At 46.9% G+C, this 25,821-nt stretch overlaps 11 protein-coding genes across 11 annotated transcripts; 7 read left to right on the top strand and 4 right to left on the bottom strand.

Moving 5' to 3' along the window:
• The first annotated feature begins 218 nt into the window (after positions 1–218).
• F4822DRAFT_413120 (uncharacterized protein) lies at positions 219–1,575 on the top strand. Its single transcript, XM_051459022.1, has 2 exons — positions 219–1,049; positions 1,097–1,575. Exons 1-2 carry the CDS (start codon positions 373–375, stop codon positions 1,545–1,547), a joined length of 1,128 nt encoding a protein of 375 aa, XP_051311253.1. The 5' UTR covers positions 219–372; the 3' UTR covers positions 1,548–1,575.
• A 1,075-nt stretch (positions 1,576–2,650) lies between these two features.
• Positions 2,651–5,566, top strand: F4822DRAFT_432330 (uncharacterized protein; the record flags this gene model as incomplete). Its single annotated transcript, XM_051461633.1, has 3 exons — positions 2,651–4,064; positions 4,114–4,929; positions 4,980–5,566. 3 exons carry the CDS (start codon positions 2,651–2,653, stop codon positions 5,564–5,566), a joined length of 2,817 nt encoding a protein of 938 aa, XP_051311252.1.
• Positions 5,567–7,490: 1,924 nt separating this feature from the next.
• F4822DRAFT_445444 (fungal-specific transcription factor domain-containing protein) lies at positions 7,491–8,831 on the top strand (the record flags this gene model as incomplete). Its single annotated transcript, XM_051463380.1, has 2 exons — positions 7,491–7,632; positions 7,762–8,831. The coding sequence occupies 2 exons, from the start codon at positions 7,491–7,493 to the stop codon at positions 8,829–8,831; spliced, it is 1,212 nt and encodes a 403-aa protein (XP_051311251.1).
• Positions 8,832–8,845: 14 nt separating this feature from the next.
• Positions 8,846–9,833, top strand: F4822DRAFT_445442 (uncharacterized protein; the record flags this gene model as incomplete). Its single annotated transcript, XM_051463379.1, has 2 exons — positions 8,846–9,179; positions 9,236–9,833. Coding segments are annotated over 2 exons (932 nt in total), but the record flags the coding sequence as incomplete, so codon positions are not given.
• Positions 9,834–9,897: 64 nt separating this feature from the next.
• F4822DRAFT_445440 (uncharacterized protein) lies at positions 9,898–10,877 on the bottom strand (the record flags this gene model as incomplete). The annotated part of the gene is made up of 3 exons (XM_051463378.1): positions 9,898–10,374; positions 10,432–10,568; positions 10,622–10,877. The coding sequence occupies 3 exons, from the start codon at positions 10,875–10,877 to the stop codon at positions 9,898–9,900; spliced, it is 870 nt and encodes a 289-aa protein (XP_051311249.1).
• A 344-nt stretch (positions 10,878–11,221) lies between these two features.
• Positions 11,222–12,369, top strand: F4822DRAFT_413118 (gentisate 1,2-dioxygenase). Its single transcript, XM_051459021.1, has 3 exons — positions 11,222–11,510; positions 11,584–11,896; positions 11,963–12,369. The coding sequence occupies exons 1-3, from the start codon at positions 11,261–11,263 to the stop codon at positions 12,360–12,362; spliced, it is 963 nt and encodes a 320-aa protein (XP_051311248.1). The 5' UTR covers positions 11,222–11,260; the 3' UTR covers positions 12,363–12,369.
• An 87-nt stretch (positions 12,370–12,456) lies between these two features.
• Positions 12,457–13,917, bottom strand: F4822DRAFT_445438 (uncharacterized protein). Its single transcript, XM_051463377.1, has 2 exons — positions 12,852–13,917; positions 12,457–12,764 (listed from the first exon to the last, which is right to left on the bottom strand). The coding sequence occupies exons 1-2, from the start codon at positions 13,852–13,854 to the stop codon at positions 12,493–12,495; spliced, it is 1,275 nt and encodes a 424-aa protein (XP_051311247.1). The 5' UTR covers positions 13,855–13,917; the 3' UTR covers positions 12,457–12,492.
• Positions 13,918–15,827: 1,910 nt separating this feature from the next.
• Positions 15,828–18,210, top strand: F4822DRAFT_413117 (T-complex protein 1 subunit eta). Its single transcript, XM_051459020.1, has 4 exons — positions 15,828–16,030; positions 16,116–16,282; positions 16,341–16,662; positions 16,724–18,210. The coding sequence occupies exons 1-4, from the start codon at positions 15,985–15,987 to the stop codon at positions 17,860–17,862; spliced, it is 1,674 nt and encodes a 557-aa protein (XP_051311246.1). The 5' UTR covers positions 15,828–15,984; the 3' UTR covers positions 17,863–18,210.
• A 63-nt stretch (positions 18,211–18,273) lies between these two features.
• Positions 18,274–21,042, top strand: F4822DRAFT_413116 (uncharacterized protein). Its single transcript, XM_051459019.1, has 2 exons — positions 18,274–19,190; positions 19,316–21,042. Exons 1-2 carry the CDS (start codon positions 18,654–18,656, stop codon positions 20,813–20,815), a joined length of 2,037 nt encoding a protein of 678 aa, XP_051311245.1. The 5' UTR covers positions 18,274–18,653; the 3' UTR covers positions 20,816–21,042.
• On the bottom strand, positions 21,043–22,594 carry F4822DRAFT_413111 (ribosomal protein S2). Its single transcript, XM_051459018.1, has 3 exons — positions 22,452–22,594; positions 21,509–22,391; positions 21,043–21,444 (listed from the first exon to the last, which is right to left on the bottom strand). Exons 1-3 carry the CDS (start codon positions 22,480–22,482, stop codon positions 21,153–21,155), a joined length of 1,206 nt encoding a protein of 401 aa, XP_051311244.1. The 5' UTR covers positions 22,483–22,594; the 3' UTR covers positions 21,043–21,152.
• F4822DRAFT_413109 (CBS and PB1 domain-containing protein) lies at positions 22,594–25,632 on the bottom strand. The gene is made up of 3 exons (XM_051459017.1): positions 24,985–25,632; positions 24,058–24,931; positions 22,594–24,000 (listed from the first exon to the last, which is right to left on the bottom strand). Exons 1-3 carry the CDS (start codon positions 25,180–25,182, stop codon positions 23,039–23,041), a joined length of 2,034 nt encoding a protein of 677 aa, XP_051311243.1. The 5' UTR covers positions 25,183–25,632; the 3' UTR covers positions 22,594–23,038.
• Positions 25,633–25,821: the final 189 nt, after the last annotated feature.

Below are 25,821 nucleotides of genomic sequence, written 5' to 3'. Positions count from 1 at the left end.
GTCTAGCTCGGTCTGGAGTCGTATGGGGTTGTGGGGTTCATAATGCTACATGGTAGTTCCATAATTTCGGTTAGCCATCCAGGTGAATGGTGCTAATATCTTGCCGATACTCCCCGGAGAATCACAGCGGGGAGTATCGGCGCTCACAACATAACCCACACTATTGATACCCTAATATTCTGTGAGGTGGGGCAATGACCCCGTGAACTAGGGTAGCTCCAGAAGGAGTAGGGGTGGGTGGAGGACGAGCATTGAGCTTCCCGGGCTTCATTAGGTACCATATATCATTCCCCTCCTTGTGTACCAACTTCGTAGATCGTGGAATCACATATTTCTCAGTATCCTACGCGATTAGAGTTCTGATTAACCGAAATGGCTACTCTCAATGGCGACGCACGACGCGTTCTTCGAGTTGGTATTATCGGTTGCGGCGAGATAGCCCAGGTTGCTCATATCCCAAACATCAATTTCCTATCGCATCTATTCCGAACGACATACCTCTGCGATATCTCGAAGGATGCACTCGCACACTGCTCAAAGAAGGTCAATGGTGCCACTCCGAAAACTACTACAAATCCCGAAGAATTATGTTCCTCCGATGAAGTCGATGTTGTCTTAATTGCCAATGCAGACGCCTACCACGTAGAACACGGGATCCTCGCGCTTAAACACAACAAATACTGTTTGATCGAGAAGCCGGTCGCAGTCACCTTCCGAGATCTCGACAGACTTGTAGAGGCGGAGAAGGCCTCTAACGGTAAAGTCTTCGTCGGCACGATGCGCCGGTTTGCTTCGGCCTTTGTCGACGCCGTGCAAGAAGTCGGTGGCTTCGACAAGATCCTATACGCTCGTGTTAGAGATATAATCGGCCCTAACTCGGTCTTCGTTGACCAATCCGGAACGTTTCCCCAGAAGTTCAGCGACTTTACTGAAGCCGACACCAAGGATCGATTAAGTCGCGAAGATGACATTCATCAGCAAGCGCTAGAAAAGGAATTCGGGGTTCCAATTACCCCTGAATCAAGGAGGATGTTGCGAGTTCTTGGAGGGTACGTCCATCAAATAATATACTGGGAAGCCTAGCTGACCTTGATAGTCTTGGAACGCACGATCTATCGGCTATGCGCGAAATTATCGGCATGCCCAAAGGTGTCTCGGGGGCAATGCTCACTTTTCCCGGTATTTACAGTGTTCTCTTCGACTACGGGAATTTCCCTGTAACCTACGAGTCGGGAATAATTAATGTTCCTGAATTCGACGCTCATATCGAAGTATATTCCTCAGACAAAATCGTTCGGGTTGAATTCGACACGCCTTACATCAAGGGGCTCCCGACACTCATGATCGTGAAAGAGAAAGTTGGCAGCGCAGGTTTTCAAGAACGAAGGGTGAGAAGAACTTATGAAGATGCGTATACGTTGGAACTGCAAGAACTTTACAGCTGTGTCATTGAAGGGAAGTCGACGAAAACCAGTGCTGTTGATGCAAGGAACGACATTGAACTATTTAGAATGATACTGAAAGCCGGTGCAGATAGATATCGTTAGTATACCCTAGGTAGTTAATTTATTGGTGATTATAAGTAATTTTGAACAAATGCGAACTGTCTTTTCTGTTACTATACACAATCATGTAGCTTAACTGACGGAGGGGGGAAACTCTCCTTCGAATCTTCGACCCAGCCTCTTGCGTGGGGGGGGGCGTTTGATATAAATTGGCTCCATCCGCGGGTCGTAAATGCTGATTTAAGCCCCCATTCCCTATATTGCGTCAACCTATCTCATCAAACCCCAACGGTTTCAATTTATTTCTAATATTATATAGCCCTATCCGCCTATATTAACTATTTCTGCCTTCTTAGACAAGGGTTCTCCAGTAGGAGCGAACCTCCGGGTACACGATGACCTCCCCATTGAAAATTGGGCTGAATATATTTGGGTTAATGCAACATCGGACACCGCGAGACGTTTCGAAATGCCCCTTATTGGATAAGGCCCAAAGCCTTTGAGTAACAAAAGGCCGCTATCTGCCCCATCCTGCTCATGCATAGATATAAATACACCCAATAGGGGTCACTCTAGGGGTGATGTATGCACTCGGATACGACGAACAGAATCCTACTGGCGTGCGTAGGTCTGACCTCGCCGGTCATATAAGTTTTACACCGCTTGTGTTACCATGCCATCCATATAGTAGGATACTACCCTCACTATGGAGAAGTCGCGATATCCGTACGAGTATGCGCACCTTTATCCCTTTGGTTGAGTCTAAGCCCCTATTTTTAAGACTGCGACGACGTCTCCAATACCCTCGGAATATGGGAGCTGTACCGCCCCCATCTCTTAGTTAGAAAAATTTTAGCCAGAACATACCTATACATAGGCGGAATGCTTTGCTGCAGTACTACCCACGTCAAATATTAGGAAATTGTGCCGTTAGATTGGAAGGGTTCACGGCCTACCAAGGTATTCATAAACATATCTAGCTTCTAAGATCCATCGCTACTTAGGTAATTATAATAACCCTGTGAAGTTCTCAGATACTAATCCATGAAACCTCACAGTGTTGAAATGCAAGCAAAACCTCACTTAGCCAATTAAATTCGTTTAAAAGGATATCTGCCTGGGTATCCAGGGGAACTGGAATTACAATGAAAACTAAGAAGGGCGGTGCATCTATGTATCAATTCCACAATCTAACTCAGCGGACGTCAAACCCAGAATGCAACAATGTCAACAACAATACTGAATATTACACGGCCATTAATGGCGACGGTGGCGATGTTTACACCTCAAACCGAACGGATGATCAAGTTAGCCAGGGTCACGCCGATCTACCGCAACAAACAAACATTAATTCCCACGGATTTCCGCATCGTCAATTTGCGAATGACAAACCTGCCAGCAGGAGTTCTTACGCGTTATTGGATTCTTCAGCTGAAGAGACGGAACTTTCGGCAAAGCAACGTCAACCATGGCTACCTCTCTACTCGAGGAGGCCTGTGTTCGTCGCCTTCGCGATTTTGTTTGGCGCTATGCTGATATCACTCGAAATTCTCTTTACTCTATCTCGGAAACATCAAGGCCTAACCGAAAGCTCTTCGAATCTTCGCTATTTATGGACATACGGGCCGACTGCGATCCTAACATTGATACACGCCTTCTGGAACCGTGTCGACTACGATGCTAAGATAGCGGCACCGTGGCTACGTGATAGTCCCGGGTGTATCGGCCGAGAATCTCTACTAGTCGATTATCTTGACGACTATCCACCGCAGGTGCTTCACAGGGCATTCAAGCGTCGAGACTGGCCAGTAGCTGCGAGTGCGACTATATCGCTACTACTCACCACTTTGGTCGTATTTTCTACAGGTCTATTCACGCTCTCACAAGTGGAAATAACGGATTACGCAGTACCAATAACATTAACAAGCCAGTTTATCAATAACCCAAGTCGTCTCAAGAGTCCATCGAATCTCCCCGCCTATAGTGTCGAGGGATTGACTCACGGCATTTTATCTTACCCGAACGGCTTTTCGGATCGATTTGCTTATCAGACGTTCGAATTCGTAAAGCCGGGAATCAAGGAGTTGAACGTGACAGTAAATGGCATGTATTTTGGGTTTAATTTCACCCCTGCGACTATTGACACGGTTCAATTGGATGGCATATATTGCGGTACTCCTGAGAATGGGTTTCTCCATCAGAATCAAACCTTATTCGTTAAGCATGGGGATTGCGTCAAGGGAATACCTACCAATCCTATGCCTATCAACATAGCTATGGGATGTAACCCGAATACTACAACCGTTGCAGAGTCTTTGGTGGACTTAGTACCAGTAGATGGACTTACTCCTGGGCATTGTGGTTCCGCGAATTTGGATCATAAGCGTCTTGTTTTTTACTCCGTCAAGATACGTCCCAGAGTTGTAAACGAAACTAAAACGACATATCGGAACCGATCGGGGTTAATTGAAGAGTTTGAGGTCTCCCTAGATCGATCCTCGTCTATAGTATCCGTTTTACGGGATAGAATCGGTCGACGTCTTTCGGGATGGCACGGAGGTAATAAGTGTTTCTCGGCACAGAGGCAGGTCTTCAAGACGTTTCGAAGGTATCCATGCTTGGGATGTAATCCAAGGCCTTTCCAATCCTTTTGACTACGACAAACTCGAAAATATACCGATTAACTTGAGAATCACAACCAATACGACCACAGGACCCAACGCTCTATTTATCCTAGATGCCTATAGAGGCTCGAAATTGAACTTCCCTTCTCTATTGAATACCACGACCCTAGAAACTTTACTAAACAATTACTATCTAAAATACGCGGCGTTTCGTTTCCGGTCACTCATGGAGACAGCCAATATCACATCAACTGCTACCGCTTTAAGAAGTACGGATCGTTTGTTAGTTCAACCAATGGCCTGCCAGATGATGGCTAGTATAATGATGCTTGCCATGTTGATGCTCCTATCATCATTCATGATAACACCAAGGAAAATACCTCGCTCAGTAGAGCCTGGATCTATATTGGCGACCGCCACCCTTGTTGATCGCCCAACGGCATCGGCGTTTCCGTACAGGCTAGGGGCAACAAATAAGAGAGTTCTCGGCTCCAAAGTTAATGGCCGAGAAAATAGCGGTACAGTGCGTTGCAATTCCATTAGAACTAACCGCTCAACGACGACCAACAAGGCTGTAAGAGAAAGTAATGGCCTCGTTGAATCAGCTAGGAATCCCGATTTTACCTACCCACTCGTTCTGAAACCTATTTCGCGAATCTCGGTATACGGCCTGATTATAGGATGTATAGTTACCTTAGAGATTACGCTACAGAAGTCACTCCATTTTCAGGGCTTAGGAGACGTTCAAAGCGATACATATGTTCATTATCTGTGGACGCTTCTCTCTGCCACTATACTTAGTATCATTGCACTATACTTCTTTTCCGTTGACTCCCTGACTCGACTACAGTATCGGCTTCGGCTCTAGGTTGCAACGATACACTCGAAACTGTAGACGTTAACATGTCGTTCATAACGCCTCGACTTCAACTCGACCAAGCGCACCCACCCGCGCCGATCGAATCGACGTCACGACCAGCTCCGGCTGAAATTACGATTTTTAGTACAACTTATGAAATTGGCGTTTTTATGACGAACTATTTATACGCATCGTTGGAATCTATCCCACCGGACAGTAATATCACAGTATTCGATGCATTCTTTGAACAGCTCGTCACTTCCCGATACGCTATTCCCCTCTCCGCGATGAGTGATCCCACACAGGTTGAAGTTGTTAGAGATGCCATCATATTCCAGCACGGAATCATCGCCGCCCAGTGGTACAATGAACATCTCCGTGTTAATGTCTCAAGCGATACGTCGGGGTCGGTTTTCCCATCGTTATCCAATCTCGCTGAAAACAATACTGGATTTTACACGGGCACAGCTACAAACCCATACGGAAGGAACCGACTTATGCAAGACGAAGCGTCCACGCGTGTAATCCAGGCGCTACTACTAATCACGTTGATTCTTCTGTACTGGGCTGGATCCTAGGACCACGGAAAGCCACTACCGCGAAGCCCTATTAGCGTGGCAAGCGTGCTAGCGCTATTAGCGGGTGGGAATGTACTAGAGTATATGTACAAAGACGGGGATAGACAGTGGGAGACTATCGAAGACGCTAAGGCGGTCTTTCCAGAAACTTGCAAGTTCTAGTTTGGATGGGGACCGCCTGGGACTACAAAGGAAGAGGTTGAGCAACGCTTTGGCATTTGGTCTTGGAGGGTAAGGACGAACAGAGTCCGATGCCGAATCACGATACGGAGGATAATGGATTATCCGACGATAACTCCCGGCCAAATGAGCAAACAGACCAAAGCAGAGATTGATGTCTACGGATAACCTAGGGAGTCGTCGTGGGTGCTTATGGTGTGGGGGTTGTTGTCCTAGTAGTACCAATTGGGATCTGCCTGAGCCTTCTAAGAGTTAGTCTATGAGTGGTGAACGTACTTGAGTAAACTAGAGGTCGAGACTTTTCCTTATGTGGAGGATAAGAGTTAATGGGTTTCTAGATTAGAATAATTTGTTTCAATTTCAATTTCAATTTCCTAAATTTTTTCCTAGAATGGAATTTGGGACAGGATTTTCTGTACTAAAGTAAATCATTTCATAGTAGCCCTAAACTCTGATAGGTTTCCTCGATAAAATCGAGGAAGGCTATCTACCTTATTTCGAGTCTACACCCTAAGGCAATTTCGAAGATCCCGTCGTGCATAGACAAGCTACCGTAGTATGTACTAGGTACGCTAGACCACCGGCGAACGGCTTTTGATATGCTACGAAAGGGCAAGGCTTTCCGACTACCTCAGTAGCGCAACTAATGATTTTCCTTCCGAAAAAGGGATCTTCCCGGCGCTACTTCATTTGGGGCTCTAATAGTTCATACAATAGACAGGAGCTTGGAGGTATATAACCACCTATTGGTTTATTCAAATTACCAATCCGTTCGTCCTTTAGACCTATTCGTTCGTCGAATCATAGAAGCTTCATTTTGATATTGCCGCCATTCCAAACATACCGTGGAAATGTCGGCTACCTACAATGGTTCTTGTTTATGTGGCGATATTCGTATGACGATTTCGGCCGAGCCAAAGGCAGTTCTCTCCTGCTTTTGTACCCATTGCAGTAAAGGAGCCGGTGGTACTAACCAGGTGGTAAGTTTATTCGTTATCTCATTAGAGCTAGCTTATCTGATTCGAAGCATAGATCGCCAAGTTCCCTGCCGGGGCTATAGAAATAACTGGAAAGGTGAACTCGATCTCCAGGTACACTCTTACGGACACATCAAGTGGCTCTCCGAAAGAGAAGGCGTTTTGCGCAACTTGCGGATGTCCTCTGTGGACAGTTCCCGAGTCATCAAAAGGAGATTTTCTGTTAATTAGAACTAGTATTCTTGAGAACGGGTGCGTAAATGAGTAATCCAAACCCATCAGGCCTACTAGTATCACTAAATCATCGTGCAGTTTAAATTTGAAGCCAACATCCGAGATTTTCGTTCGAAACCGACCCTCGTGGATACCGCCTCAAGAAGGAATGGCTCAATGGAAGGAAGCAAGAAAGGTATAGATCGGGGTGTTGAACTTACGAAAGCACTTAAATAGGGGGGAACTAGCGGGGTGCGGGGTATCTCGGGTGGCTGCATAAACGTGGCTGCCCACATGCATCTCAAACATCCAATCAGATGTAGTTTAGTGCCGGGATAGGAAAGCGGATATGCGGGGTGTCTCGGATCAGTCTGTGATTGGTTCGGCTCCTGGATAGGAGAATTTCGGTTACGTGCCCGGAGGCATCTTCGGAATGAAATTCCCTTGTCTTCCTATCAATAATATTATTCTTCGGTCTTCCGATGATTTCAGATCCCCATAGTTCTATGTTACTAGTCGTTCCGAAATTCTAATCGCTACCTTACAATATCATGATGGCCCAAGCTCACAGCACTGAACCCAGTTCCATTGACGTAGCCGTCGAACCACCTATTCCACGCCGAAAGCGGCTAAAAATAAGTGTCGCCTGTGATACGTGTCGCGCGAGGAAGGTCAAATGCGATGGAATTCGTCCATGTGAGTAAAGCTTCGGCTGGGCTCTCTCTAATCATTTTGATATGTTGAGAGTCAAGTCTGCCAGGACTGTCTATAGGACAAATAAATTCCGACTATGTTCAACCAAGTCGCTGATAATATGTTATGTAGCATGCGGAAACTGCTTAAAGCGGATCAATTCCATCAGTTTCTGCAATTATAGTTCAAATAATACGCATTCGAGTTCAAGTACGACGCAAGATATTGCTTTGCCCACAAGAGAAGGGGCCTCTAGAAATAGCTGTGATGACTATACGAATGAAAAAGCCATTGGCGTAAGGGCAACTCCTCGCCATGAACATTCACCTGAGGCGCCGTCGGTTCCATCTAGGCCGCTTCATATGCGGGATCCTACCATTTGCGGTTTCTCCCCAAACGTTCCAACTACGTCACCGCCAACTACAATTACTGAAGTTGATTCAATGACTACGGTAATTGAAGATGGCGAAAGCACGCGAGAGTACTTTGGCAGCAGTAGTGCTAGTTCCTTTACGAGCCAGATTCGGGCCGCTATCGATACACGATTAGGCCTAACGACCTCATGTGAAGTGAGTAATACGCTTGGTCGAACATTGATTACGACTGCTCCTACGAGGGGAGATCCGTCACTACCCCTCATGGGAGGAACAGATTATGTTCTACCCCCGCGCAGGCTAGCAGACCATCTTTTAGGTGTATACTGGCGTTATGTCGACCCCCTTTACCCCTTTTTAGATAAGGAAGACTTCGAATCTGCATATCAGAGTGTATTCAATGGTACACTTGAACAGGTTAACGAGCGAACCTTCATGGCCACCCTTAATATTATCCTAGCCCTATCTACACAATTACAAGAGACGTTAGATACAGAACAGAGAGAGCATACATGTAAGACATTCTTCAATAGAGCCCAAGGTCTTCTACGACTTGATATTTGGGACACGGGTTCTATCGAACTAATACAATACCTCTTGATCCTAAGCCAATATCTTCAAAGTACCAACAATCCTCACCAGACTTGGATGGTAGTCGGGACTGCCATTAGAATCGCACAAGGTCTCGGCCTCCATTTACCGGAGACGTCTATAGCGCCTAGGAATCCAAGAACTGGAGGACTGCTTAGAAGGCTATGGCATGGATGTATTCTCATGGATCGGCAAGTCAAGGTTCAGCATGAAATCCTCCTCAAATACAGAATCTAACATATTTCCACGCAGTATGATATCAGTTACCCATGGTAGACCCACGATGATATCCAGTCATCTTGCTTCGGCTGTTCCTCTCCAGGAACAATCAAAGCACTTACCATTTTTCGCAAATTCCCTTGAACTATACGAGATAATCAATCAGATTATCTTAAAGCTTTATTCCACGGATTCAGCAGCCAAGGATAAAACCCCCGCTTTACAAAATTCGTATATTATGACAGATAATCTCATAACCGCTCTAAAACTTGATAGTTCCCTCAACAGGATTGAAAAGAATTTCCCATCTTCAGTTAACCTTGAAGATCCCATAGCACATAGACAAGCCGTCATAATACGTATTAGGTATGCCACTACTCGCAAGTAGTCATTAATATAGGAGAACGATATTAACTTCCTAGACTCTTACATGCCCGCATACTCCTTCTCCGACCAATACTTGCAGAATTCTGCTTGTCTCAAGACAATAGGGAGAAGTCATCTACTGAGGAGACCCTTTCCGATCGAATGATAGAGCAATGCGCCTTGGAATGTGTTGCTGCAGCTCAGAAGTTGATTTTAGTTACTAGCGAGCACCAGAGAGATGATGACAGTATTGGATTGCTCCCTGCATGGTGGTACCGAATCTTCTACGTCTATACTGCCGCTACCGTCCTCCTAGCAGCAAGACTTCGTCGTGAAAGGTTCACATGTTCTAGCATATCGGAACCTTGGAATCGGGCTATCTCAATCCTCCAATCGCACGAAAGATTTGGCGTATCTGCGCGCCGTTGTGTGGCCGCTTTACAAATTTTATCGTCCAAGGTATTTCACGGACCGAGCGACACGACCGTCACTACCGGAGACCACGTCGATAATCAGACATTTTCTCCCGACGAAGCTTTCAACATAAACCCCCAGATATCATTGGATGGTATAGGCTTCGACGCCGACAGCTTTGGATTTGATATCGACAATTATCAATGGCTCAACAGCATGCCAGGCGGGATTATGTATTAACCAACGGAGCCTACCAACACAAATTGAATAATTTAATGAATTGACATGTAAACTTGTTAATGTATTACTCAAATGCCATCTTATTCCTAACGCCACCCAACTGCGATATCCTAACCTCGACAATATCCCCATCGTTCAAGTACTTCGGCTCTTTCATTCCCATCGCAACTCCCGACGGAGTTCCCGTCAGAATAACAGTACCTGCCTCCAGAGTCGTGCCCTGACTGCAAAAGCTAACGATCTTCTCAACACCAAAAAGAAGATCCCCCGTACTGCTATTTTGTCTCTCCTCGCCATTTACAAACGTCTGCAGGAGGAGATCATTTGCCGCACCGACAACGGATGGGGATACAATCATAGGACCCAAGGGTGCGAATTTATCGAAGCCCTTGCTAAAACACCATTGCGGCACACCGCCCGCTTTGGCGGGGTCGCGTTGCCAGCCCCGCGCTGATACGTCGTTGGCGACGGTGTACCCCGCGACATATTCCAGTGCGGATGCTTCGGGGATATTCTTTCCTGTCTTGCCGATTACGATGGCCTATCTCTATCGTAAGAACGAAAATTGTGTTAAATGGTACTTTGGGGAGGATCTTACCAGTTCTCCTTCGTAATCTAGTGTGCCGTCTTGGGCAATTTTAGGGATTGGGATGTCTTCTGTTGACCCAGCGATGGAGGTAGACGGCTTGATAAAGACGGATGGGTAAGGTGGCGGTTTACGACCACCCTCTTGGACTATTTTCGAGTTAGATATATGAGCAATAGAACGAAACTTGGGACGATCTTACTATGTTTGATGTAATTCAATCCGATGCATCGTATGATAGGAACGTATTCCGGTCTGAGGACATCCAGAAGGGCTTTAACTTGAATGCGGTCTTCTCTCGTCGCTTGATTAAAAGGGCGTTCGCCCTTGATAATTGTCGCGTATAAGTCATTTGTTGACAATTTTTCTCGTAGATCAGTATCTTTCTCGATGTCAACATCGCCGTAGTGTTCCTGGCCATCGACGCCAATGAATCGGATGAGACGCGACCACGACATTTTTAGGATAAGCAAGTATAGCAAATAAGAATCTTTATTAGGTCAAGAATATCATTTTCTACTATTTTCAATTGAATATTTATTTGCAGCCCCTATCTAGTGGACTTCAATCGTCAACGCGCCGGTATCCCAATTACAGCCAATCACAATGCGGTCCGAACTCAGCGGGGAGTATCGGAATGGGAATAGAGGCATCTCGGAATCCCCAACACCAACGTCATTCTGGTCCAATTGTGTGGGGAACGTAGGATAGATATGGTGGGGTAAATCCATGGGGCTATTGTATATAGAGAGGAGCCGGATTCAAGGCAGTAATGGCCCTCAGCGAATACGTCTAAGTAGTAGAAAAGTACCGGTAGCTCTATCGCATCAATAGCCTCAACATGGCTCAAAGTAAGACTAATGGAAATGGAATTACCAAGTTGGAGACATACCTCCAAACCTTGCCGGAGCGCAATATGGAGCCTCTATGGACCAAGATGAATGCCATGGTCCCACCAAGGCCAAATCCAAAAGCAGTACCTTATATCTGGAAATATTCAGAAAGTCTGCCTTTGCTATCGCAGGCTGCGGAGATAGTCCCAGCTGAAGAAGCAGAAAGAAGGGTGCTCATGTTGGTGAATCCAACATTAGGTTAGTCAATTCGCAATAGCATCACTAGATGCCAATCGCCAGATAAAGGGGTAATTCTAATCACCCTGTGCAGAATCTCCGTACACCACAGATACTATATATGGTGGGCTCCAGATCGTCAAGCCAGGGGAAATCGCGCCGGCACATCGACATACCGCGTTCGCGGCGCGTTTTATCATTGATGGAGAAGGTTTCACAGCCGTTGAGGGTAAGAAAATGCCCCTGAGACGAGGCGACGTAGTTGTCACACCGTCATGGCACTGGCACGACCATGGGAATGAAAGCGACGGTCCGATCGTATGGCTTGACGCGTTAAACCTCCCTTTGTTCCGATACGCGCCAGTGAATTATGCTGAACATTATCGCGACAGCCGGTATCCTAGCACGTAAGTTAAATTTACTAGCTCGTATTATCAAACCTACGAAAGACGTATTGATGGTTTGGTTGGTAGTCATTGCGAAGAATGCGAATGGCGTCATCCCTGGAAGCAGGTCGAGGCGTCTCTACTCGCCCAGAAAGGACCATACGTGATACACCACTACACTAGCAAAGACCAACCATTATCCACCACAGTCGGCGCACAAGCAGAGCTTATCGACGGGAAGCACAGTACAGAGTGGATAGAGGAAAGTTGTTCATTCATATATCACTGTTTTGAAGGGGAGGGACACACGGAGATAGAAACATCATCTGGGGCAAAGGAGATTATCTATTGGGAAAGTAGAGACACGTTTGTCGTTCCTGCTGGGTCTAAGCTAAAGCATGTCAACGTAGCAGACCGGACGGCATTTCTAGTCGCCTTCACAGATCGCCCCCTCCTACAGAACCTGGGCCTTATGAAGCCCTTTTAAAAGCAAATGGTATCATGAATGAACCTTTTAAAGCAATAGCTCCAACTCCTAGCACCTGGATTCCTTCCTAATCATTCCTATCCGTTCCTTTTCGTTCCATCTCGTAAGGCTTTTCCCGGGATCCACAAGTTTAATGACGGGGGAGAGTTTGAGGGCTTCCATCTCCGCCGTAGAAAATGGTGTTGAACCTGTGTCGACGGAGGAATGTTCGTCCAGGGTACTGCATAAGTTCCTTTCCCATGTCGTACTCGTTCTTGTCGTCGAACCCGAAGAACTGGTAGACATTGCGGATCGTCTCGAGGCCACTGTAGACGTTGATGTCGAAGTTGCGCACGTATTGTCGTTCATCCCAAGGCTTCGCATTGCGACCATAGACTCGGCTAATATCGATACGAATCTCCACTGTAAAGTTCATTGTTAGCAAAATCAATCGTAATGTGATTAGTAGTTGGTCTAGGCAAGGTAGCTTGGGGATTAACGAGGACTTACTGAATCTCTCCATGAGTTCGCACTGCTCGAAATCCAGAGGTGCGGTGAGGCACTTGATGGAATTAGGGGTCAGAGGAGGGTTCTCACGAGGGTAAAACTTCTGACGGTAGAAGATATCGTTGAGGAATATCTCTTGGTCAAACTCGATGTAAAGGTAGCCGCAGAACTCTCCACCAACATCGGGGACTTGGTATTCGAACTCGATGACTTCCTCGTCGGATTCCTCCTCCTCTTCTTCCTCGTCAGCTATCTCAATCCCGCTGTCCTCGCCTTCGTCAGCCTCGTTTGGCATCTCATGGTCGCCAACTTCGGCTGCTTCATCTTCGCCATTCTCGGCAGAAGCCTCAGTGTCGTTACTCTCAACAAGCGTGGTAGAGTCACCATCCGTGCCAATTGCCGTGGAGTTACCACCTTCGCTGGGCGCCTCGTGGTCACTCTTCTCGTTAGGTACCGCAGTGTTAGTCTCGTCGAAGGGCATCACACTGCCATTCTCTTCAACGGGCAACTCATTGGTGGCTTCTCCACTAGGCGCTTCGTGGCCGTTCTCTTCGTCGCGCTCCTCGTCATGCTCCTCATCACGGTCCTCATCCTCGTCCTCCTCTTCATCTTCGTCTTCATCCTCTTTCTCTTCATCGGTGTCTCGACCACCGCCGCGGCCCCAGAAGTCATCGTCATCATCCGAGACGTTCTCATCATCGTTGATGGCATCACCGAGCTCATCATCGGTGTCCTCAAAGTCGGCCTCCTTCTTGATAGGCTTGGTCATGCGGTAGAGAGCGAGCTTGACGGGCTTGAAGACTTCCAAGTAAGTCGAGCGGCTGGCCTTGCATAAGGTAAGGAATGGGCAGACTAGATGAGGGGTGGGGGTCAATTGTCGTGTTTCCGCATTGAAGAGGACGATGCGGTTAGTGAGATTGGGATAATCGAGGAGGACTTGGACCCAGATCATTCTCTGGACCTCCATAGGGAGTCGAGAGACGCTCCAGACGAAAGGCTCCGACATCTTGAATAGGAGATGAATAAAAATATGAAAATGGAGAATTGACTGTGCGGATAGTGTGTGGGTGGTGGGTGGCAGTAGTGGGTGTGAAATAGAGAATTCTAGAAAAATGGATGACGGGTGATATGTGTAGGTGGGATGGAGGAAGACGTCGACAAATCGTCCCCTTCTGGAATAGTATAGTAGTTCAGAGTAGGGTATATGATTCCCTACGTAGAACTGTGGATTGTAGATGGATTTAATAATTGATAATGATGAGTCCAGTGATTGAAATGGTGTACGTTTACCAGATGATGGCACAACGGCTGGGCTCCCGAGTGATGTATGAAAGTAAAATAAGAATCGACGAACTACCTAGGTAGTTATGGTTGTGGGTGAAGGTAATATGAGGATGTGGGTTGAAAGATGGAAGAGGATGGAGGAAGAAAGGATTGGATTTCTGGGGGGGAGGGCAGGGTATTTATATGAAAGCACCCGAGAATAGAGCGGGTCTGACGGAACAGTGTAGAGGGCAAGAGCAGGAAAGAGTCAGTGTCCTTAACGGAGAGGGAGCACTCTGGGGCCCTTCTAGTGGATATAGAACTGTTGTAAAGCACCTTCAAACCCCCCGTAAACTGTACATACGGAGGTACACGCACTAGTATAATATGTTTGTGAGTACGCGTAGAGGGCGAGTACATATGTACGAGAGTGGTTTCCTGGGAAGACCACTCGCAGCTTGACGTATACCTAGGTAGGGAACTGCCATACTTAATTAGGAATAACCCATCCGTACTTCTACTCGAACTGACCAGATGTGTAACAGTTTAAACTTTCGAAGAGCTAGTACATCTATTTCTATGAAAGCACCTACCAACACACCTAGGTATGTACTTCATACCGTCTCGACAACATACGCGTGGGTACCTATCGAGAACGACCTATACCAGGCTGTACCCTACCGTACACTACCCAGGTACAAACGTACATCCTCGCAGGATGTGATTAAACTTTCTGCTGACTTCTACAGTTGTTCCCCTTCGTTTCAAGTACCTAGGTAGCTAAAGGTCAGGTACTAGCATACCAATGGAGTTCTAGTTATGGTACCTATGTGGATGTGTAAAGAGCTCTTGAAATATTTAGCAGTCCCTTACGGTTCTATATGGCCTCCTAGTACCTAGGTAGGAGATACATGGAAAGTATCTAGCTAACACGAAGGCAAAGATACATGTAAGTACGGCTACTTTCACTACCTGCGTAAGGATCAAGGAAATATATAGGAAGGAGCTCGTAGTCTAGGGGCATCTACTGTATATCCCATGACTTATTGCCCCTATATAACTACCTAGGCAGAATAGTAATTACTCCCAGTGCTTCCAATAACAATCTTGTATTTTCTACAAGTCGTATTCCTTCTTACCCGTCTAACATCTGATATGACTGTTACAGCAGTTGAATATTTATAGCAAGCAATGAAAACAGAGAAATAGAAGAGCAAGCCCCCTAGAATAATTAGATTACCCCTAAAAATTTATATTTACTACTAAAAATAATTTCTCTTTCTACACAGAAAGAGTTCATTTTATATTGTAGCGTTGAAGTATTGGGAAGCGATATTTCGTCCCATATTACATGTACCTAGGGGCCTGCAGTAGGTTTGTACCTGCCGAAAGTGCAATGTAAAGTACCTAAGTACTGGGGTTCGGTGAAGAGCACGTACCACCTGCCGTCGGCTTTTAGCGTCTTATTTTAAACCAGGGTAGAAGCTTCATGCAGGCAAGTGCGGGGCGCCGACCCAGGTTACGCTCACTCCATCCCTGCCATTATCCATTTCGTGCACGGACTACTTGTTGAACTTAGGTATGTACCTAAGTATCTAAAAGAACTGAACTTGAGAAGGCACGGCTTAGTAATGAGGGGCACATTTCACCGGAGCTTTTCATGGTCCGTGCGCCGATTCCACTTTGCGAGGCTGCAATAATTTTTTGAAGCTTTCTAAACATTTGAAGCTTGTCCCACTCCATAACAAAGTCAACAAGGTACTTTCTCGTCTTAGCGATCCCCACGGCGAGTAGTTTCTGTTGGCTTTCATTTAACCTAAAATCACTTATACCATACAATATCTCCTATTGTTGTTGTGTTCCGACCGGCAAAATGTCTTTCGGAGGCCAGACGCCCACTATTATCGTCCTGAAAGAGGGTAAGGTCCTAATAGCTACCCCTCGATCTACATATTATACAGCATGTAGGGGTCAAGACTTCTAGTTAACTAATTATAACGTTAGGAACCGATACCTCTCAAGGAAAGGGCCAGATCATATCGAACATAAATGCTTGTCAAGCTGTTCAAGCGACAATCAAGTCGACTCTAGGTCCCTATGGCGGTGATTTATTAATGGTGGACGAGAATGGAAGGCAGACTATTACCAATGATGGTGCGACAGTAATGAAGGTAAGAACAATACCCATTATCCTCTATAATTACCGTACTAGCGCTGACACTTATAAAGCTTCTCGATATTGTACATCCCGCTGCCCGAATCCTCGTCGATATCGCAAGATCACAAGATGCCGAAGTTGGAGATGGTACCACGTCGGTCGTCGTTCTAGCCGGTGAGATATTAAAAGAGATTCGAGAACATGTCGAACAAGGAGTTAGCTCTCAGATTATCATCAAGGGTCTAAGAAAAGCTTCCTCCATGGCAGTAAATAAGATCAAGGAAATCGCGGTGAGAACAGACGAGTCCAATAAGCGAGAAACTCTTTCGAAGCTAGCCGGTACTGCCATGACGAGCAAGCTGATCAAGAAAGACACTCCATTTTTCACAAAGAGTATGTAAAACCCACGTTCATATCTGCCCCGTATTATGATGACTTAACTTACGACTCATAGTGGTTGTGGATGCTGTTCTATCGTTAGACCAAGACGATTTAAATGAGAAGCTTATTGGTATCAAGAAGATCCCCGGCGGTTCCCTTACCGACTCCCTATTTGTCAACGGCGTGGCCTTCAAGAAGACCTTCTCATATGCCGGTTTCGAACAACAACCCAAGTCATTCACCAAACCGAAGATCGTCTGCCTCAACGTCGAGCTAGAATTAAAAGCTGAGAAGGATAACGCCGAAGTTCGAGTAGAGCAGGTTTCCGAATACCAAGCGATAGTTGATGCCGAATGGCAGATTATCTACAAGAAACTTGAGGCAACTTATAAGACAGGTGCTAAGGTGGTACTCTCGAAGTTACCTATTGGAGATCTGGCGACCCAATATTTCGCCGACCGCGACGTTTTCTGTGCTGGACGTGTCTCATCCGAAGATATGGAAAGAGTAGTCCAAGCTACCGGTGCCACTGTACAATCTACCTGTTCTGATATTCAACCTCACCACCTTGGCACTTGTGGCTCTTTCGAGGAGCGACAGATTGGTGGCGAGCGATTCAACTTCTTTGAAGACTGCCCGGAGGCTAAGACTTGCACGCTAGTACTCCGTGGTGGTGCCGAACAGTTCATTGCTGAAGTGGAGCGATCCCTACATGACGCCATCATGATTGTCAAGCGCGCTATCAAGAACCATATGATTGTAGGTGGTGGCGGTGCTTGCGAGATGGAAGTTTCAGCATACCTACACCGCTTCGCCGACAAGGACATCCCACACAAGCAACAAGGCGTTATCAAGTCTTTCGCAAAGGCCCTTGAGGTTATCCCTCGACAACTGTGCGATAACGCGGGCTTCGATGCCACCGACATTCTGAATAGGTTACGTGTCGAGCATCGTAGAGGCCGCGTCTGGGCTGGCGTTGACTTTACTAACGAGGGTGTTGCCGACATGATGGAGCGATTCGTGTGGGAGCCGGCTCTAGTCAAGATTAATGCCATACAGGCAGCCACCGAAGCCAGCTGCTTAATCCTCGGTGTTGATGAGACGATCCAGAACGAAGAGAGCGCGCAACCGCAGGCGCCGGGCCAGCCGCTACCACCTGGAGCAGCACAGAGGGCGTTAAGAGGACGAGGAAGAGGTATGCCACGACGGTAAATATCTAGGTGATTAAGGGCTGGCTACTTTGCGGGGAGTGGGCGCACGGTGATGTACCTATGAATCCTATGATTGATACCTAAAAGGCTACAAAAAGAGCTACCTTGAAGTGGTTGTTACATGACGAGTATAACGTTGCGAGGTTTAGACGATGAAGATGAAAAAAAGGCCGTTTAATGCTATGTTTGTGCCGTTCGTGATGTTGACTTAGTTGTTACTCATACTGTAGATCTGCAGTTGCGTATGCCCAAAACGTGTATCATCTCCCCATAACCAGAGATCCCTACAGCGATGATATGGCTGCTTAAGTAATCACTCATAGATAGGGGTATTATACCGATATTCTACCGACCCTGTACTAAGCGCAAGCACCCGCCCGCGTCGCCTCGTTCCGAAATATTCACCATCTACGAATTTCCCCTCCCGACGCTACGCACAGTTCATCATCGTCATTTCGATACTTTTATATACCTACCCCTGACGAGCCCTCCAATAGGCATCGTGGGGCTCCGGAGTTACTAATCGGCGTGGCGACGGTAACACAGCATTGACTGACTAATGATCTCTGCTATTTAATACTTGGTAAGATTGTTGTGGCTGTCTTCATTTTAATTCATTATGGAAGAGAAGAAATGGAAATGTTCTGGGGAATGTTTTGTGGTGGATTAAGGAGAGAATCAGATACAAAATGACATAATTTCATATATTAAGTACACTATTAATGGGTATCATGTCTAGGCTAGGTGACACTATTCCCAAAGTCCGCGTCGTTGCTCCGGACTTGGAACAAAATGCCCGCAATTATGGATGACCCGTCCAGCCCGACCATTTACCGGGTTGTAGGGCAACATCCGTTTCCGGATCCTAGTAAGCCGGAATTACCACCAAATGTCCTACCTCGCCAAGTGACCCTACGAGATCGCCAGACTATTGCGACTGTGGTGCCTTTCGCTTCTCGGGATCAAGTACCTGCTTCTTTACTGGCCTACCTCTCAGATCAATTCGCAAAAGAAATCGAGGGAGGTGACACCTATCCCATGATAGATCCCATGCCTCTTGAGAAGTTTTCTGCCTATTGGTTTCAGAATTTCGGTGGTATTATGTTGCTTGGCCAAATCGAAAGCGCCGATGAGGTTGTCGAGGGCAAGGATTGGTCGAAAGAATGCCTTGGTAGCTTTTACATCAAGCCTAATTACCCTGGCCGTAGTAGCCACGTCTGTAATGGTGGTTTTTTGGTCACGGATGCTTCCCGTAATCGTGGTGTAGGTCGGCTTATGGGCGAGAGTTATCTCGACTGGGCGCCGAAGCTTGGTTACACATATTCGGTTGGTACGTATAGGCACTCCTTTTTTCCCCGTGAACTTTTACTAATATCTATGTAGTATGTAAAACATCTAAATTCTAGTGGTTATAGATGTATAAGCTTACTAGCTGACATTTGATGATACTATAGTTCAACCTCGTATACGAGACAAACGTCGCTTCGTGCAAGATCTGGGACGCACTCGGTTTTAAGCGCATCGGTCGCGTTAAGGGTTGTGGTAACCTCAAATCGTATCCAGATCGGTTGATCGACGCCATCATTTACGGGCGGGACCTAGGACCCGGCGAAGCTGGCAACGGCGAGCCCCTTCTCGTGAGTGAAGAGCGTTTCGACAAGATCAAATTCTATCTCAAATACGGGCGATATCCAAATGGATCTGACCGTGCCGAGAAAAGCAGGCTCCGGAGCGCGGCAACCCACTATAAGCTACTCGATAACGATGTTCTCATGCTCAAAGACAAGGAAGTCATCAGTGATCCTATACGACAAATGGATATTTCGCGCCGCCTGCACGAAATTGGTAGCCATGCTGGAATCAATAAGACCACAGCCACTATTGCCGAGAAATATCACTGGAGTCGTATCAAGGAGACAGTGTCAGATGTAATTAGGACTTGTGACCAGTGCAAGGAAGCAACCAAGCCACCCTCTGTCCAGAATCCCCCTAATCTCAGGCGGCCTAATGTGAATCCCAACCCCGCTGCGGTCGTTGTAAACCCCATGCCTTCGAGGATGACACCCGATACAGCTCCTATACCCGAAAACATTGATGCGACCGACAGGGTATTCGACCTACAAACACCTACGCATAGTGATCTACCACCTCTAGTCAATCCTGCGAACCCATACGCCCATCCCGGTGATATAACATCCTTATTGAACCCTCCTATGCACACGCCAAGCGACGCTGGTCTACCACCTCATCATCCTCTAATGCAAAGCCAACTACATCACGATTCTGCCGCAACTCTCGCTTCACTACATGAAGCTGTGGATATGTACCATCCTATAGATCCACAGATTATATCACAATCCGCACATCATCACCAATCACTGACCCATCATAGCCACCACCACCCCAATCCATTCAATTCCTTCCATACCAGCGACACAATGCCTCACTCTAGTCCCCATTCGTCCCATACCTCGCTTCCAGGACATGAACCTTATAGCCCTCATACACACTTCCATCCCCAGACTCATCATCCCCATCATCATCCACTACCACCCCACCATGACCCTGATTCCTTCCAAGCTTTACTTAATGATACCGATAGTATCGATGGAGACAGCCACACCTCAATCTCCACCGCCCAACTTCAAAGTCATCATCACCCTCATCATCACCACTTACATATACCAGATAGCCACCACGAAGAACCACCCGATCATGACCAAGAAGCTATGGCCCGCGACTTAGACATGTTAATCGAACAGAGTTCTTCCGAGTCGGAAATGGATATCGACGATGTAATACGTGACGACAATTATGATGACGACCCGAATCCGAATAATGGAGACGCTACTGGCGATAAGACTGTCGAGGGTGATGATATATTAGAAGACTCGGCAGGCGGCAACACGATCAAGCGCAGTAGTATCTATAATGTTGTGTTCAACTCGCCTTGATAACGACTGAATGGCTCTACTTTCACTACGCTCATATACATCATTTCGCTTTTACTCGTTTACCTTGGATACCCATACGGCTGTTTTGCATTCAGGGGATTAGAACTAAAAATGTCGATATTTCAGGAGCCACTTTGGTACATAGAGGACATCAAAATTCTTATATTAGACACAATAATGTCAAATGAGTATAATGTCAACACAATTTAAATCACAGAGAATTGATTCTTCATTTATACACAAATATATTTACTTGATACATCAATTTACACGGAGGCGTCCATAACTATCTACCATCTATTGATTTTATAATTCCAGGTAATAGGACGACGCACTCCTAATGTGAAGCCTGATCCATATCTATTTCTGGAGCTGATCTCATCTTCCCGCTCCCAACTCCAACCTCGTGAGCATCAGCGCCTTTGTCCGAGTCACTAAAATCTTCAGTTTCTGTTGGGCCGCCTCTTTCCGTCAATCGCCTCCTAATCTTCTCTAGCTCCAAGAACCTAACAACTTCAAGTGGCGTCTTCCAGCTCACTTTGCCCTTGCTGGCGTCCTTGAGGCGTCTTTCTTGGCCTGCCTCGCCGGCTCGACCTAGAACGCTGCCGATGACGGCTAGACATCGCAGACTATTTGAAAATGTTAGCACTGTTCCCCCAAAAGATTATCTAGTATAGAAATGAAGGAACATACCTATCATCATTCGCTGGAATAGCATAAGTAACCCAACTAGGTTCCACATCCGTATCAATAATGCCAATCGTCGGCACATTCGCCAACGCACACTCATGCAGCAAAACAAAATTCTCCAGCGGATTCAAACAAACTACTAAATCCGGGACCAGGGGCCGTCGTTCGGTAATATATTTTTCAAAGCCTATTGCCGGTTCGTCGTTCTCATCTAACATCTGCACGGGTAAGCCACCGAGAATAACGTCGCTGTTGGTAATAGACCCGGGCGTCCATTTCGTGAATAAATGACACGCGTGCGCAAGCCGCGCTGCTTGTGTTACGATTTGCGTGTGACCTGGTCTAGTACCAACAAATAATATCAAGCCCCCACGGTATGCGATTTCTTCGACTACACGCGCGGCCCGACGTAAATGGGCTGCGGTCTGTTCGAGGGAGATGATGTGTATGCCCTGCCTAATTCCATAGATATACCGCGCGTTCGCCGGGTTCCAAAGTGCGGCGTTATGTCCCATATGCGCTTGTGACGCCATAAGTAACTCGAGTGTTACATCTTCCGGCCCCGGCGGGTTGCGGAATACGTCCCCTGGTCGGTAGCCACGGTGCACGTGCGAACCTATACGGCTGATTTTTTGCTTGAGTTTGTTGGCTAGTTTGAAATCTTCGACTGTTGTGTCTGGGGTTACGGGTTTCTTCCGGCGGACTGGGGCGCGCGCATTCGTTGTGAAGATGGACGGCGGTTGAGGTTGCGAGTTCGGGGTTTGGAGGGTTGGCGCGGTTAGGTCTGCTACGGCAGTTGGTGCTGAGGTTGAGGTTGAGGGTGGTTGTGTTGAGAGGGTGCGAAGACAGGTTTGTCGGAGGGGTGTTGTTGCCAATGCCTTTCGGGCTGTGATGGTGTTAGTATATTCAATTGGGCTAGTAATTAGGGAAACAATATGAATCTTACCATGGCGAGCACCAAAGTCTCTTATAATCATCTTAACTGTGACAATTGGTGCTGTCTCGTGTTGTGAGACGAAGCTTTATCGTCACTTTTTTTCTGAATATCAATTCAGATCGAGACTAGATGAGACAGGGATCTTTTTCGGGGATAATGTATTTCCTGCTCCGCTTCAACCCTGGTCAATTTGAAGATAAGCTTCTTATCTAGCCCTTGCTTGTACCGCCGTTTGTACCCCTCCAACCCACACCTATCACATGTCGATGATCACTTGCCTCTTAATTATAGCTACACTTTTTTTTTTTTTTTACGAATCATTAGGAAAATAGGAATCTTGAAGGAGACAACACCCTAAATCTGAAGCCATAAAAAACTTCACGTATAAACTTGGAGCGACTTAAATTGGTCATGATAGACAGGTATAAGTTAGTTAACTGGGTAGCTATTAAATCTATGTTCCATTGGCATCAGTCATCAGTGTTGGATTCAGAAATATCTACATCCTCGAATAATCTTTAGTCTCCATAGCTCGATAGTCGCAAGAACTCCAATGGCAATGCTTCAAACTCCAAAACACTTGGACTTGGGTTCTTTTACCGACTGGTCGCTCTCGAGATGGCAAACACGCCCACGATGACAACTGCCAAAGTGACGATAGCACCGGGTAGCAAGAGCTCGTTAGGCACGCCGGCGATAACTTGGTCCGGCTCGGTGAATGTGTTGCTCTTCTTGCGACGTCTGACGGTCGAGAAATCCTCCTCCTCACTTTCTTCCTCTTCTTCCTCGTCGTCGTCAGCTGCGTGTCGTCGGCGACGAACATCCGAGGGAGCGGTGCTTGCAGCTGGCGTGTGACTAGGCTCAGGTAAGAGAGCAGCAACAGTGACCGGGGGTTTCTCGGGGTCATGCACGAATAGGTCAACCTTCTCGCGGTGGTTATGTCTCGCAAGGAGGATTGCCTCGAGTAGATCCTGGTCAGTTGTAATGCTAACCGTATCACCCTCATCATCTAAATAACTTAAGGCAAAACCACCGGAGCTCAAGTTACCGTCTTCTACCACTGGCGCTCCACCAATGGCTTCCACTTCACTGCCAAGCTTGGCAACTACATTCTCAACGAAATGCGCGATACCTTCGCTTGCAATGACTTGCAATCGATGCACACGGCCGCTTGGAGCCTTGAACTTGAATGCGAAGGGAACCTCGGCAGGGGGGTGGTGGGCTACAGCGGAGTGTATCGGCGAAGATTCTATCCCCACATGTGATGCACTATCACCAGGTGCCACCGAATCGTTAATACGTTCACGTGTAGCGTCAGGCGACATCATAGATCGAGACGCCATAGTGCCATGATGGTGGCTACCATCACCCGAGACCATGGACTCGGTTTCGTTGTCTAGCGAAAGCCAAAACTTGTTCCAAGCAGGGCCTTCGCTGTCACCTGACGTACCCATGGTATTGATCTGCTCCAGGGTTGCATAAGTCAGCTTGAGTACATCAACCATGCCAACGATCTCGCCCTGGTCATTCATAACGGGGAGGTTAAGATAGTGGCCATCTGTATAATACGTTAGCTAAAAATTCCATATTTAGGCAATTAGATAGGTTAACTTACCATGCATCTTTCGAAGAGCAGCCTGAATGCTCATATCCATAGGGGCGAAATCAGGGTGTGGCGTCATGACACGGACGACACTGCAGGTGGCGGGGTCAAGACCAGGAGCAATGACGCGCAGGACGACATCCTTGCTCGTGAAGATACCCGTAATCTGACCTTGGTCTTGAACTAACACGGCGGTGGTGTGATTCTCTTTCATCATCATTGCAGCCTCCTTTACCGTTGTCCTGACACTCACGGTCGTAGGTGGCATGCCATTTAGCACACTCTCCAGGGTCGGGCCCGACATCTTGGAACGTAGTGCCTCGACATATTGAATAATCTGTTGAGGCTGGCTAGTTCCTAGTTCCGATTGTACACCTTCCAAAGCGGCATAAAGCTTTGTCGAAGAAGCGTACGCACGTTCTAACTTTTCCATGGCATCGTAAAAGCATTTTGTGATGTCGAGGATACCCGAGATGTCTTGGTTCTCGTCCATAACCGGAAGATGTCTGAAACCCTTGCGAACCATGAGATCCAATGCCTCGGTGGCGCTAGTGTCGGTACGCGCGCATAGCGGGTTCTTGGTCATGATATCGGCGATAGTAACATTGTTGGCTTTCTGGCCGGTACCAACCACTCGAAAGGCCAGATCCTTGGCCGTGAAAATACCAGCAATGCGATCATCTTCGTCTGTTACCAATACACAATCTTCTCTCTTGGCGGCCATGAGTTGGGCGGCTTCGGCAACGGTGGTCCCAGGCTTAATCTGAAGAGCGGGGCTCGGTTTGAGGGCAAGGACGGTTCCAGGAGGAGCTTTGCGCGAGTGTCGGGCTCGGCCGGTGAGGTGCTTCTTCTTGGAGAGATCGCTCTCCAGCTTTCGTCGGATAGCCTAGTGCTAGAAGTTAGCACTCATACTACAGTAGTTGAGGCATAACATCGTACCTCATCTCGCTTGGTCTGCTTCTGTCTACTCGCACTGATACCGGAAGCGGCGTCGCTCGGAGCAGGTTGGTGGGAGTGGTTGTTATGAGTATCGAGGACCGGTCTTGGAATATTGGAATTGGCAGGACTTCCTTGGGCGAAGGGATTGGGTTGACGATTTCCCTGGCGACTAGGGGTTCCTCTCATAGTGCCCGACATGGTGGGCAGAGTTATTCTTTTTTACGATTCTAGCGGAGCTGGAGGTTGAATTTCTGTATTATGGGAATCGTAGGTAATAATGCAGATGATATGCAACCAATAGCAGAGAAATATCGAGTAGCACTCGATAAAAAAAAATCAACTGCGAATGAAGAGAGGGAAAGGCCTGGGGACCAACCCTATCGAGCAAAAAACGGTGCTAGCAACAGTAACAGCAGTTGAGCGATCGAATGATGTTTTATTGCTAGTGATGATAAAATGGGAAAAAAAGATTAAAGTATCGGTCAGTGGAATAATAGAATAGTAGCAGTGGAATAATTAGTGGAATAGCGGAATAGTGCCATACCTAAATGGCGCTTCTCTCTTCTTCGGGAAAGAAATAGTGGGTCCCTCGAGTCGTCTCGGCGACCTAGCAACAGCATCTGCTCTGCTGCTGCTGTCTTAATACCCCGGTCAGACGACAAACACACAGACCAGGATGTTAGACTAAAATTCCCAGCCAAGTTTAAAATCTTAGTCCGATAACAGATAGTGGGGTATTATGTAATCCAGCAGCAACGATTCGAGGGGTAAAAAGGGTTACCTAAGCGAAGATTTACCCACTTAAATTCTAGAAATTCCATCATTCCTTATCTTTCT

The sequence above is a fragment of the Hypoxylon trugodes genome (assembly GCF_022578975.1).
Source record: "Hypoxylon trugodes strain CBS 135444 unplaced genomic scaffold F4822scaffold_8, whole genome shotgun sequence".
NCBI lineage: Eukaryota > Fungi > Ascomycota > Sordariomycetes > Xylariales > Hypoxylaceae > Hypoxylon > Hypoxylon trugodes.
This window is presented reverse-complemented; position numbering and strand designations above follow the sequence as displayed.